Source organism: Ursus americanus, chromosome 8 (genome assembly GCF_024610735.1).
Source record: "Ursus americanus isolate L20-20 chromosome 8, mUrsAme1.1.p, whole genome shotgun sequence".
Lineage (NCBI taxonomy): Eukaryota > Metazoa > Chordata > Mammalia > Carnivora > Ursidae > Ursus > Ursus americanus.
In genome coordinates, this window is record NC_142134.1 from 68182969 (window position 1) to 68198369 (window position 15401).

At 34.1% G+C, this 15401-nt stretch overlaps 1 protein-coding gene across 4 annotated transcripts in view; it reads right to left on the reverse strand.

Moving 5' to 3' along the window:
- SLIT2 (slit guidance ligand 2) overlaps positions 1 to 15401 on the reverse strand; it is a 343502-nt gene that overhangs the window by 96834 nt on the left and 231267 nt on the right. For all 4 annotated transcript variants that reach the window (XM_087864252.1, XM_045771455.2, XM_087864254.1 and 1 more), the window contains 2 exons: positions 3160 to 3231; positions 2461 to 2532 (listed from right to left, as the gene is read on the reverse strand). In XM_087864252.1, the coding sequence (XP_087720378.1) occupies positions 2461 to 2532; positions 3160 to 3231 (144 nt within the window). The remainder of the gene's footprint in view (positions 1 to 2460; positions 2533 to 3159; positions 3232 to 15401) is intronic.

The following is a 15401-nucleotide window of genomic DNA, read 5'->3' on the forward strand; positions in this document are numbered from 1 at the left end:
TTTGTTCACTTATGCATCCCCAGAGCCCTGAGTAGGGCTAGGACACAACAGGGTCCCTACACATCCCTGTGGAACGTACGATTTTGGTGAAATGGAGAGAAAGGCTATTGCAAGTCTGGAGAGTTGTCCACTTTATGAAGGGGTAAATAAATTAATCTTTGGAAGGTGAATTCAAAATGGGAACACAATGAGGGAAATGATACCAGTTGTAACACGTGGACTCTCCCTAGCATAGCTGTTTGATTCTCTTCATAAAATGTCTGTTTGCTGATGTTACGGGGCAGTGTGTGGGTATGCCACTTCTGGAAAACAGTTCCTACTATCCTGCATACACTAGGTTTCGAACTAGAAATTCCCAAGTGACTTAACGCCCTGACTAAAAATCAGTTGTATAAGGAAAGATAATGCTTTGTTATGGCTTTCTTAAAAAAAACTGTACATAGGGCTTTGGACAGGAAGATTAAGAACTCATCTCAGCAAGCATGTTCTTTTCATGTGTTATTTCTCTTACTATTTGCTATGAGTCTATTATAGTTAGATGGGTAGGTATATAATAATTGATAATATAATTAGTTGTAACTATGTGTTTATTAATAAATATAATACATAGTATTAATATATTACTATATCAATAATGTGCAATATATAATAGAAAATACATAACATAGTAGTTAATAAATATAATGTGTTATATATGCTAAATATAATCTATAATATAATAAATATGGAAACAATACATTACATGTTCTATTTATTACTTATTTTATCTTATTATTTCTTTTTATCATTTATTTTAATTCTCACAATCAGAAAGTGTTAATTAACATTAAGGCAATAGAGCTCAATAGTAAACTGCAAGCAAACAGATACAAATAGTATTTCTCCAACCATTTCTCTCTTTGGACATTTTCTGGTTTTCTTTGAGGCACAGATAGTTGGACCAGGCATGGGTACAATGACTTGACTTTTGTTCTGTCCTTCTGTGTGGCTGGAATGTTGTCTATATTTACTTTGGACAATATTACTGTCCAGAATGGCATACACAGTACTTCATGGACAATTTGAGTAATTTAACTGAGTTTTACATTAAACTTTGTTATTTTAGAATCTGACAGCCCATCCTAAGAGCAATACCGGTCTGCACTCTGCATTTTCCGCCAACAACTGTTCCTCTGGTCTTGAACTTCCTCTAGTTAAAGCAACATCAACAAGAAGGGGGCCTGGATGTCTCGGTTAAGCGTCCGCCTCTTGATCGCAGGGTTACGATCTCAAGCCCCGCCTCAGGCTCCATGCTCAGTGAGGAGTCTGCCCGCAACTCTCTCCCCTGCCCCCCACCCATTCTCTCTCTCTCTCTCTCTCTCTTTCTCTCTCTCTCAAAAAAAAAAAAAAAAAAGGCAACATCAATAACAAACAAAAACGAACCTAAGTAGATACTGCAGGTGAAGTGATAGTATTTCAATTTCTTTCTTCAAAGAAAACTGTAGTTTTCTGAGCAGACCGGAAGAGCAACCTGAATAGCCATGCACCCAGACGAATTCTCCCGATGTATGAGTGAGTGTGACATGTTACATAAACCCCAGGAGTTTATCAGGAGTTTATCTGGGCCTCACACATGGGTATCGAGGAACTCCCATGGGCCACTATTGAATTCTGAAATTCTCAAGAGCTCTGCCATCATTTATAATGATAAGAACCCTTCTCTAAGCTCATACTCTTAGAAAAATACATGCCATCCTCCATGTTCAAACTTTAAAGTTAAAATCTGAAATACAGTTTACCTTACTTGGTGGCCTTCTGAAGATTTTTCACAAATTTGGAAGAATAACAGCCTTTATCCATTTATTTTACAATCACTTTAATTTATGTGGTTATCTGCCTGCAAATCCTTTTGATATTAAAAAGCTGTCATACTGTATTATCTCTGTTCTTTGAGAGAGTAAAGCTGATTCTTTCAGGGAAATCTTAAGGAGATGAAGCAGGGAGTCAAGGGGGCCCCTCACTGGGCATCTTCAACTGTTCTCTGTAAGACTTCACTGAATGTCATTCCAAAGGGGACTAATACTGTCCCCAGAGAGTGGCTACTGGCTTGAGGAATATAAATACAACAATGACCAGAGTGCTCCAAAATAAACATTTTCCCTTTATTTCAGAAACAGAAAAACTGTCAATAATATCAATATAGAATAATAAAGAGGCTCTTTCTCTTGCTCTCTAAATAGCAAAACTATCAAATCCTAAAATATATACCCCTAAAAATGGGCTGATTTTATTGAAGGCTGATTTTAGTGACAGGTAGCAGCCCTCCAGAAAAATGATGAAATTCATTAAGACTGATAATAATTAATATTATTAATAATTCATAAAACTTAAATAATTTTTCTTAAATTCAGATATTTTTTAAAAATGGAGCCATTATTAGTTGTGTATTCTGCTTCCCTTCAGTGATGTGTCAATACTTACAGTGAATTCAGAGAGCGTAGTCCTTGGAAAGCGTCTGGTGCTAGTTCAGAGATCTGATTATTACTCAGGTCACTAAGATAAGAAATAGAGTTAGGGTGTTATACGCAAACAATGAATCATGGAACACTACATCAAAAACTAATGAAGTACTATATGGTGACTAACATAACATAAAAATAAAATCCATTATGCCATTTAAAAAAAAAAGAAATAGGGTTAGATTAAATTAAATAGAATGTCAGGGAGGATTTACAGCAGGAGAAAGCTATTTACTGCCTTTATGCGTCGATTTTGCACCTATCAATACACGTATAAAATCTGCAACATAAAACATCTGAAGCATCTTCAATTTTTAAAAAATCAGACTTTTAAATCAATTATTGGCTCTTTTCTGAAATTATTATAAGAGATGCCATGTCCTATTTTTGAAAATAGAACATCTAAGATTTGACTGCATACTCTATTGATCACATACATTCACATGGGTGTGAATCAATATGTTAAATTTCAGAGAACTTTAAAATATTACATAGTTTAGCTTTTAACATTATGGTATCATACAACTAGCAATCAGATAGTCACATCACTTAATATTTAAGCTGTCAAACACTCAAATATTCATACATAAGTGAATGTCTGCCTGGTCATGACCTATATAATTTTTTAAATTACATATATTCCAGAATATTATTCACTCACATTCTTCTAAGCTTTTTATATGGTGAGAAAGCTCCAGGAGGGATGACCTTGATTGAGTTCTGTTCCAAACGTCTGCAATGAAAAAATTCAATTTTTAAATGGAAACGTGAGCTCTTGGGGATGTTTAATTCAAACCCAGGATTCATGTCAAGAAGGAAAGTTGATGGTCTTCATGAGTGATTCTTTTTTTCTCAAAAATGACTACTAAAATTAATAATGCTGTGCCCTAACTGTGCAGCAAGATTGGGAATAAAAACAAGGCAATTTTACAATGAATAAAAATTGCCTGAATTTTAGGCATTACAGGAACATTTATATTTAAGTCTGGACTTTGTATAAAAGAGAAAGCACCTGTAAGAAACTAACTTCAGAGTACATTTTAATAACCTCTATATCAGAAAGAGAAATATGTAGTAACACTGAAGAGATGTACAAAATGTTTTAGAGATAATTGTAACTCTTTCACAAAAGAAATTACTGTTGAATATCAAATTTTATAAACCTTTTATTTCCTCTACAGAAAGCGTATTATAGGTTGAAAAAAAGCTGTTATACTCAGAAAATTAATTTTGCAGCTTCTTAAGAGGTAAATCTTAAATTCCGAAACCGTTAAGTATCATAGGTATTTTCAGTAAGACTGTCTGGACTCTGACTATCTCGTATAAAAACCACTGTAGTAAAGTGCATTCAAACACAAGTGTTTTTATCATGCACTGACATCAGCGTTGAAAATAATTCTACTCTCTGGTTCTGTTATTGGAGAAAGACACAATTTTTCCCACTTAGTTATGAAAAACACAAAAAAACAGATTTCACTAAGTGTTTTGGTAAATATTTTATCCATCAAAAAATGTTGCTTCTCAGCTTCATTTCTATCCACGTGAACATCATGATAAACATTTCCCATCCCCCTCCCCTTTTCTCTTTGTACCCCAGAGGCTGACTCCTGGGAACCATATACCCCAGGCTCACTTTGGCTTTGGTGGAATTTGGCCAATGCGAGGCACTAGTGGAGACTGAAGGGAAGATGAGCCCAGAAGCCGGGATATCCTCCCCTCCTCTGCCTCAGGGGATGTCCCCAGCACCGCCCCCCCCACCCCCAGATCTCCTTCCTAATTTTAGTTCCTTCTGGGGCCACCTCCTGACTTTGCATAATATCCTTTTCTTCTTAGATCTTTGTAGCCCTGGAGGGGGAGGCACCTTTCTATTCTCTGTGTCACCTTCACAGCTGCTGAATTCATTCCTCACATTAAATCCCTCTGTTAAAACACATGAGCTTCACTTTCCTGCCTGGATTAAAAAATATATATACAAATATATAGACAGGTATAAATATTTTATTGGCATATTTATATATTTATGTATAAATACAATAACTATATATGTATATTGACTATATTGTGTCATATACATTGATTCAATTTTACTGAATGTTAGTAATACCTGAACACGTACACTTAATGAACAGCAAGTCAAAACAAAATATCCCCAGAAGGTTAAACAGAAAAGCCTAAATTTTGGTCTTATCCAATTCCAAAGTCCTTCTCACAGTTCCAGGCTTTCTTCAATAGCCACAGGGTTCACCCTGACCTCCTTATCTCTATATGCAATGGGACTCCTCAGATAACATCACTCTTGAACACATTGTAGCATTTGACATCGGGAACAATACTTCTTCCATGGATATAGCACCGTATGTCTCTGGTTCTCTACTTGCCTTTTTTCTCAATTTCTGGATTTGCTTTCTAATCCTCTACATCCAGTTATTCCCCAAGTTACTATCCCTTCCTCTCTCACACAAAAGGTAAAAGCCTTTCTCTATAATTGGCAACACTAGTTATGATTCTCTCCCTCCAAAAAGCAGAAATTATTTTGTTCACATTCAAAATAAATTCAAGTTTATTTACAAAATATGTGAGGAAGAAAATTCAAACTGCTCATAATGCACCACTCAGACCAGTGAGTTTTAGGGGTCCTTTTGGTATGAGTATTTATTTTATCTAAGTCGTATTATATAGAGAATTCTGAGTTGTACACCTCATATCAAACATCGTATCATACAGTTTTCCTAATATCATTAAATATTTTGGAAGATGTTATTTTTAATGTCTTTATAACATCTCATTATCAAAATGGACCACAGTTCCTTCATCATTCCCTATTATTAGCCCATTTAGATTAGTAGTAATTTTACGTTATGAATCATACTGTTCAGCTATTTTAAGATGACTGAAGCATGGCCTCCTTCTAAAGCCTTACTTGATTTTCTCAGGTATGGTTACTTGTATCTTTCTCTATATACCCAAGGGCATCCTCTTCTCTGTGCCTCTGCTCTATCTCATTGTATTCTAGTCATTTTTCACATATCTCTCCTCCACCAGGTTTGTTGGCTCCTAAGGGGCAGATTTGCCCCGGAAGACAAGAAATAAATCGTATGAAGAAAATATGGATTTGGCATCTGGATTATTTATCTAAGTCTTGAGAAAGGGTACTTTTTTCAAAAGCTTTAAATATAACAAAGGGCATTTAAATCATTTCACTGTTACACTTTTGATTAGAATGTTATAAATTGATGGTTTAGAGACACTTTTTTTTTTTTTTTGCTGTAATCCATTCTTGTTAGATCTTAAGAAGCTTAAAATGTAATTGATGAAAATACAGTGAAAGCAAGCTAAAGACGCAACACTATTGACTGGAGGACTTTCTTCGAATCCAGGGCAATGAAACACCCTTTCATTTTGTTAAAGATCTGGTCAAAATAATACAAAGCTATGATAAGAAAAAATTAAAATTCTTAGTGTCTAGTAGATTTTTTTCAATGCTACAGTAATACAAAACTAATTTATATGATTACTTTTCATAAATATCATTTCAAGTTCTTGAAAACAGAAAACCAGTAATCATTCATTCATTCATTCACCCTCTGTACTTCACCTGTGCAGCACATACTCTATGAATGGAATTCAATGGTGATCGGACGCAAACAGGTTTATACCCTCATGGAAGTTTTATTGATAAAGTGGCTAATTTTACAGTTACACTTCTGACTAATTTGTTCAATAAGTTCTTTAAAAATGATATATTCAGTACTGATATATCAATAACATAATTCTATCATCTAATTTAACTGAAGAGTTTCCTTAGAAATTTTAAAATTCATTTATTATTCTAAAATCTCTCCATCCAGAACACTTACAATGATCACTAATTGTTCTAATGGCACTCAAATACATTTTAGCATGACAACTAAATATATGTGTCTAATCTACAGTTTATGTCTTTGATAAATATTCCTACTAAAGCAAACAAATGATATATAAGTGAGGCTACATACTTTTTAGAAAATGCATGCGCAGAAAGGTATAAAACAAAGACAAATCATGATGAAATAGTGTTAAATTTTCATGAAAAAATAATAACTCCAACATAATATAGTGATGTTGCATGTATCATTCACTCTTGCAATGTACCACGACTTAACCTTCACATTGCAAACCATTTCATTTATAACATATGCAACAGAAAGCTGAACAATGACATGTAAAATGGATTTGCTTGCTTTTCTTTATTTATCTATTTGCTTCCAACCTTTGTTCAAAAAAAAAAAAGTATTCGAAACAGAGTTTATATGGTTATTTACACTGACTCAGCAGCTAATTGGTTTTTATGGCACCGTACCAGCAGTTCATTAAGGCAAAACATAATTGCCTCCTTCATTCAAACAGATTCTCAAGCAGGAAAATATTCTACCACTGACAGATGTCAACCAATAAATTTTAAAATGTTTCAAAATGTCCATTTTCTCCTCTTCAGTGGGCAAACAATAAACTAACATCTACTTCCTTTAAACTCAGCTGTCTAGGACCCTTCTGTTCATGAGAACTTTAGGATATATTTTAAAAACTACAAGCAACACACATCTCAAATGGTCTTCATACTCCTATAGAAAAGAGGGGAAAGTATTTCAACCAGATTATAAAACATAAGGGAAAGATATATTAGAGCATTTAGGTGAAGGTTAAAAAAAGAAGCAAATAAAATGTATATTTTCTATCTTTCCTATTCTCTAATCTTCTATTTTAATAGCATAAAATCTGCTGAATTTTATAGAGTGCAAATTTGAATCCACTGTTCCATGAAGAATCTAATTAAAAACATTCCAGGGTTACAAAAACAGACAGTGTCATGGCTAAGATATATTTGCATGCTGTGGGTAAAATCTACCATAATTAAGAGCCTTCCAAATGTTAGTCCTTCATAAAAATAAGATTCAATATTTTGAATTTCAAAGTAAAAATATATTTAAAATACTGAATAAGGGAGGAAGAACATTCTATCAACCATGTATTATATGGAAATGTTTTTCATGTAAAAGTAGTCAGAACCTTTTTCTCCACAGAATGTATGTGAGCAGTTCCAAAACATTTTATCACTGTGTGTGTGTGTGTGTGTGTGTGTGTGTGTGTGTTTATTTTATATAAAACCAACCTGCTGTTACCACCTCATCAAAATCATGGAATCAAGGAAATTTTAGTTAGAAGTTCCATGACATAAGACATGGAAACAATTTTCTAACTACCCCATCAAAAATTTCAGAAGTACAATAGGTTTAACCAATAAAAACCTTCCTCCTCACTTGCATACAGCTTTTTTCTCTTGTTCTTTAATTAATGCTTTAAAAAAAATAAATCATGCATGTCTTCACACTTACAGAGTTCCTAGGGAATGAAGTGCAACCGATATATACCACTTTCTAAAAGACTGCAGAAAATGGAAAATTATCAAGGAATCTCTCTGCTCTACTACTATATAGACCCTTAGAACATGGAAATGATGTACAGGTGTATTTGAGCTCTGTGACATAAGAGGCCCGATGCTGGTTATTAATGAGCAGACTTTACATCAGTAGAGTAGACAACACAGTCCAACCTGGGAATTCAAAAATGCCAACTAGTCCTGAAGCCATTAACGAGATATTAAACAATATTAGTTTATTTTAAATGACACTTCCGGCTCACTAGTCTTCAATTCTCTGGAATTATTTTCAATATTTTTCAAACTAAATTATGTTGACAAGCCATACAAAATAACATCCACATGCCAAAGCTGAAACAGCTCTCTCCAAGAGCTATTATGTTTTCTATATGTGTGTACATAAAGATTAAAAATGTATGGTTTAGTGATTAAAAGATAAAAATGTATGGGTTAGTGATTAGAAGTATGAGCTTTACAGCCACTGATAAACTCTGTGGACCTTGCAAAAATTACTTTGTTTCCTTGTCTCAGTTTCTTCTTCCAAAAAATGAGGAAAATAAAACCTACTCTAAAATATGTTTTTTGTAAAAAATTATGAGATGTAGAAAAAATGCTTTTTTTCTTGCATGAAAAAGGGGGAAAGAATAAAAATATGGGGATATACATGTATATATGCGATCACACATGTAATAAGCAGCACTATATAATTAAACGTCTGAACACATATTAGTTTCACGCACACAGGTTAGATAAAGAAATAAATCTGATACATGATCTGAACTCTAGTATGAAATAAATATATAGTATTCCAAAACACATTTTAAAACAAATTAGCAGTACAGATTTGCAGATAACCCAGCCATTATATGTTAAACACATACATGCATACATCATTCACATGGAGGCTGAAAAAAAATATATAATGTTGTAATTTCCATGATCAACATGATTAAAATATATAGCATTTTCTCAAATTTGGAAACTGTCTTAGGAACTCAAAAAGGTTTTACAACACCAGTAAAGTATGAGTTTGGATTGATTGTATCTGTAACATACAGCCCAGATGTTGATTATACATGGCAATAAAACTGACAGTTCTTTGCATTTTCCCCATCTGCTTTTAACATAAATGGCAAAAACAGCTGCCAAAGAATAGAACATAGATTTAATGGGGTGTGGGGGGGGGAGGGGTTGTGAAACGACCCTAGCTTCTGAATCTTGGACTGCTCAGTGTAGCCAAATATTCTCATCATAGGTAACATCAATCCAACATTTGAAAAGGAGGAAGCAGCTATATTCCTTTGACATTAGGGATTCTCTAGCCTATTACATAATAATTCTAAAGTAAGTACTTTATATTTCTGGACTATTACCTCTAGCTTTAGCAGTAAATGTAAGCCTTGAAATCCTTCATATATCTATATAAAATGATGAAAGATATTTTAGACTGAAATACAATTTCTGTTATGTAATTGTAGTCTCTCTAGTACTTTGTAAGTTTAATAATTATCTTCAGCAGCTGAGTGAATATTTGTCTCTAGAGGGACATCTGCATATAGCTAGCATTTCTGCGTTAGGATTGTGTCCATAGTAATTGATTATCAGCCATTCCTGCCTTGGGATGACTTGTTCCTGAACACTGTCCTTTTCCTTAATCTTATTTTATTTTTTTGTGATGTCATTCTAGGGTACTTGCCCCTGAGGGTAAATTCAATTGATGTTTTCACTGTAGAAATAATTCTTCTACCATTTGGTCTTTAAGCATTTAAAGCAAGACACAAATGTGTGTATGTGTGTGTGTGTGCGTGTGTGTGTATGCGTGCTCACAAGGGTGTGTGTTCTTACTGACTTCATATTCAGGCAGTGACCTAAGTGAAGGTTAACATTTTCATGGCTGTCTTCATACGGATATATATTCAAATGCAAAGATACACTCAAAACGCACAATCACATGGTTTAGATTTAGAGGGAAAAATGGGCTTAGCCACATGGCTCACTGATTTCAGGGGGACAGAGTATAGATTCATAATGTCAATAACACTAAGCTTTCATATATAATTTTTCTTTAGCAATTCAAGAAAGAAAAATAGTTAAATGTTCTGTTTTGTTTTTCATTATTGATGAAAACCTTTTGGACACTAACTTTGAGTCAGGCACTGAGCTAAGCTGCCCATTTGGCAATAATTTTAGTTTTAAAAACATTATGCAAACTATCTTTCCACATCACTTGTTTAACAATGTTACTCAATGAGTAGATAGCAATTGGCCTTCTTCCTCTGCTTCGATTTACTGTCCAAATTATCCATCATCTTTCTCCTTGAGTTGAGGTAACACTGTGGCCAATAGTAGTATTTGAACTGTATGCATTTTCAACCCAATCTTTCCAGATGATTATAGTACCATAAATCTATAACTTAATCCCTAAAAAATATGCTGGTGATTTGTCTGATAATAAAGAACACTTTGACCATGCACCAGCTGTCTTAATTTTTATGTTAAAGTCTACACAGATCTTATTTTACTTCTGATGGGTCCCCATTTTCTTTTCTGTAGAAGTTTTTAGGGAATCAAACACAGTCCTTAGGGTCACTTCCTGGGATTGCCTTCCATCACTATCTGCTACTACGCCCGCCTTCACCACACCCTACAGACTGTTGCTATCACTTCCCTAGTGTACTCTTTCCCTTCAAACCATTCTCCACTTCATCTTAGGGCAATTTTTCTAACTAACATATCTCATCACGCTACTAGCGTGCTCCAAATGCTTCCTTGTATAGTATTGTTATTAGGAAAGGTGATTCTTCAAGATCAGCCTTCCACTTTATGTTTAGCAACCAAAAATTGCTTTAATTTCTCAAACATATACTACCTCTAACTTTTCTGGGACTTGCCCCATGCTTTTTCCTCTGTTTATAGAGCCACCATTTTCTCTGCCTGCCAGACACAACCTCATACCCGGAGATTCCTTGATTCTCCCAGGCAAGCCAAGGTACTCTTTTCTCTGTATTCCCTATGTGTATTTTATTACTTATCGCATAGTTTTCAAATTTTCTCTTTGTGTGGTTTCAATTCTCTGTACTGTAAACATCTTGAAGGCTGGGAGTGTGTCCTTTCTTCCATAATGCCTGATGCAGAGTAGGCACTCAAAAATATTTGTTGAGTATGTAGTGCATGAAAGAGAAATGCTATTTTCCCACATGTTCTTCTTTTGTTGCAATAATACTCATCAGACTCCTTGGATTTTTTTTTTTTTTAAGAGAAACCAGTTGGAGTTTCTCTCTTGCCTTACCACCTTAATCTCCACTCTAGAAATTTTACTATTTCTTTTCTGCCAATTTATTTATAATTTTACCATACTTATTTTCTCTTTTTAACTAATATTGTAAAATTTTGATTCAGTCTTCTATGTCTTTCTCTTAAGAAAGCCATTATAGCTTTCTGTTTAAATGATCACACATCTCAACAAAAAAGCACATAAAATATGTGTGTATACATACATATAATATATGTTACATATATAGCTTTTTTGTGAAGTTAGGTAGAAATAAAAAACATGTAAGAAAATAAATTGAAAGGGCAACCAACAGAATGGGAGAAACTATTCACAAACCATGTATTTCATAAGGGTTAATACTAAAACATATAAAGAACTAATAAAACTCAGTAGCAAAATAGCAAATAATCCAATTTAAAATGGGCAAAGGCATTAGCCATTTTTTCAAAGAAGACATAAAATTGGCCGATACATACATGAAAAGGTACTCAACATTACTGGTCATTAGGGAAATGCAAATCAAAACCACAATAAGATGTCACCCCAGAACTTTAGGATGGCTATTATCAAAAAGACAAGAGATATCAAATGCTGGCAAAGATGTGGAGAAAAGAAAACCCTTGAGCATTGGCGGGAATGTATATTGGTGCAGTCCCTTCAGAAAACAGTACAGAAGTTCCTCAAAAAATTAAAAACAGAACTATCACATGACCTAGCAATCTCACTCTTGGGTGTATATCTGAAGAAAATGAAATAAGTATCTTGAAGAGATGTCTGTACCCTTATGTTCACCGCAGCTTTATGCACAGTGGCCAACTTATGGGAACAACTTAAATGTCCTTTGACAGATGAATGGATAAAGAAAATGTGATATATATATATATATATATATGTATATGACATATATGCCTATATGACACACACACATATATGTAATACACACACGCACACACACATTATTCAGCCACAAAAAGAAAGAAAATCCTTTCATTTGCAAAAACACAGGTGAACCTGGAGGGTATTATGCTATGTGAAATAAGTCAGAGAAAGACAAATATTGCATGCTATCAATTGTATGTGGAATCTTTAAAAAAATGCCAATTTCACTGAAACAGAGAATATAATGGTGGTTGCCAGGAGCTGTGGGGATGGGGAAATGGGAAGATATAGGTCAAAGCCTATAAATTTGCAGTTATAAAAAGAGAAAGTTCTGAGGATCTAATAATGTACAGCATGGTGACTATAGTTAATAATACAATACTGAGAGTACATCTTAAGTGTTCTCACCACACACACACGAGTTAACTACGTTAATTATGTGAGGTGATGCACGTATTAATTATCTTGATCTTGACAATCACTCCACAATATACACATTTATCAAGTCATATACTTTAGATATATACAATTGTGTTTGTCAATTATCCCTCAATAAAATTTGTGGGGGGACAGAAAGAAGTTGGGAGAAAAAGGTAATAATTTTCTTATCATGAACCCATATTCTTAATAAAAACTGATTCTGTGCATGTAATGGATATCTGTAGCTTTTTAAAGATAATTATTTCACTATTTCATTCAATAGCAATTAAAGATTGTTCAAGATATACATATGGAATTGAAAATTCTGCCAAAACAAATATGAGAGCACTCCAATATTATTAGTGAACTAAATAATGGCCTACAGAGCTACGAGTAGAGTTGAATCTATAAATTTATTTTACATAATTTATCTTACACTATTTTGTTTTGGAACCATCCAAGCTGCTGTAGGGATTCCACTAAGCATGGCTACTAATAACTAAGGAAATGAGATGTTTGTTCTGAGGGAACATGATAGAGATCTTTGTTTTGTCTACTGAACAATGAATTGGCTCTCTGCTTTCTGTAGGAAGCTAAATTATGATGTCTTTTTCTGGGTGCTTATTTCATGATGGAATCATAATATGAAAACTGAAGAAAATATAACCCAAAAACATGAGGAAATAAAAATAAGGATGACCAACATTTGCATGAACAACTTCTTTTATATCAAATGACTACTCATCCTATATTGTCAGAAAGAAATCATACTATTTTGTTTTTCTGTGTTAGCACATAATCAGAGCTGAATTATGGATTTATGTATATATTTTGATGGTGGTTTATTTTGATGCTGGGGTTGTTTACTTAGTGACATTTCTAGACAAAACTACATTACTTGACAGAAGAAAAGCTAGTTTCTTTATGAGATTTGGAGGCTACATACCAAATTTCTGCTATTGGAAGGATCTCAGAACCAAATATGTAAATGTATTTCTAATTCTCTACATCAAAGTAGTTATGTAGAGTGATAGCTCCATATTTGAAATTAGGTTTATGTAAAAACGTAACAAAATTATTTTCTACAATACAGAAGAATTAAAAGGTTTCTGCTAACCTTTAGAGACTAAAAAGCTTCCTATATTCTGTTTCAGTAGGTCTGAAGCAAGCTTCTTTATCATAAAAAAAAGGCCTTACCTACGATGCAAGATGACTTTTTTAAAAGTACTAGGTCCTAAATACTTCTACTGGACATAGACTATGACAGTGCTGTCACATCAGTTAGCCTGCAAAGTACAAAACTGTATACATACAAAATTTAAAGCCAACAGTCATGCTATATGCTAGCTAATTCTGCAAGTGGATTTGAAGTTAAGAAAAATATCAGGAATGTGTAAAACTGCAAAATGCTAATGAGTGCTTCAGTTGTTAACAAGTGCTCTAGTAAAACTGTCAATTACAGTAGAACTGCTCGAATTTTCCCTGTTATATTTTCTTAACTCTACCTATTTTCTCTTGCACCTGAGAACTCTGTTAAGTTGGGTGTATCTCTAAATTTTTAAATACTTTGATAGTGAAACAAATGTTTTCACAGTGAAAACAATGTCACTTTGAAATTATCAATGCACTTTTTATTTACCAAGGCAAACTCAGATTATGGACTATTTCTTTCACCAAATTACATTAAAAATGGTATCATTTGCTTTACTTAGTTTATGCTGCCTAGATAGTAAAGTCAAGGTAATTTACATATACTACAAAATTAGTCAAACTGCATGCTGCATTTATTTAAAAAATTTTTTTTCAAACTTTTGGCATATGAGAAGAAAATCAGCCAATTACACAACATGATAGCTGTCCTACTAGCTGAGACAATACTAAATTCATGATAAATAATTAAAAAGTCATGCTTGATTTCATAACTCTCATAATAATCCAGTATAGAATGTGCAACCTAAAAACATGTTAAATCAGGGTGCCTGGGTGGCTCAGTCAGTTAAGTATCTGCCTCGGCTCATGTCATGATCCCAGGGTCCTGGGATCTAGCCCCACATCGGGCTCCCCAGTCAGGGGGAAGCCTGCTTCTTCCTCTCCCACCCCTCCTGCTTGTGTTCCCTCTCTTGCTTGTCTCTCTCTCTGTCAAATAAATAAATAAAATCTTTAAAAAAATAAAAACACGTTAAATCAAATCGAACTACGGTATCCCTGCCTATGGAAGGTCAGATGACTTTGCCCTACAGTATGTGGGTTCAATTTGGCAAGTGTTATTTATTAGAATTAAGGATTCAAAAATTTGGAAGGGGCAAATACAGAAATAGCCTGCAAAAAGGTTGAAAGTAGATGGCAAGAGTGTTTGTCTAAACAGAAATGGAGGAAAAACAAGCACTTTAGAAGTTATATTCAGCATCATTAATGTAGGTTGTAATAAGATATACCATTCAAGAGCCCTCTTCTCTTTCACTTCTTTATGCATGCAAGTGATCCAGAGGAAACAAAAGAAGCAAAAGTACTCCCAAGCCTCCCATCTAACCTCCATCATTGTGAATCTCTTTGAAGAACCTTCTTTATTGCTGGCAGAGCAGAGGCAGACCAGTAGTTTACACAACGATGAGCTTCCTTTCCACTTTACCTATTTGAATAGCATGCCCAAGAAAATGTATTCTAGCTTCTGAGAATTTCCAATCCATCTCTGAAAACCTTGAAACAACCCTCAGAAGACCTGGGCTGAGAACTTTGCTACCATCTTTTCCCTCCCCAAATTTGAACTTCTCCCTGAAATTCTCTCAACAAATAAAAGAATCACACGGTTTCCAACTTCTGAGCCCTAAGCGAGGGCACCAAGAGGGAAGGCAGGAGGACGTAAGAGTAAACAAGATGTACTGCATTGTTACAACCTATGTTCTTACTATTTTCC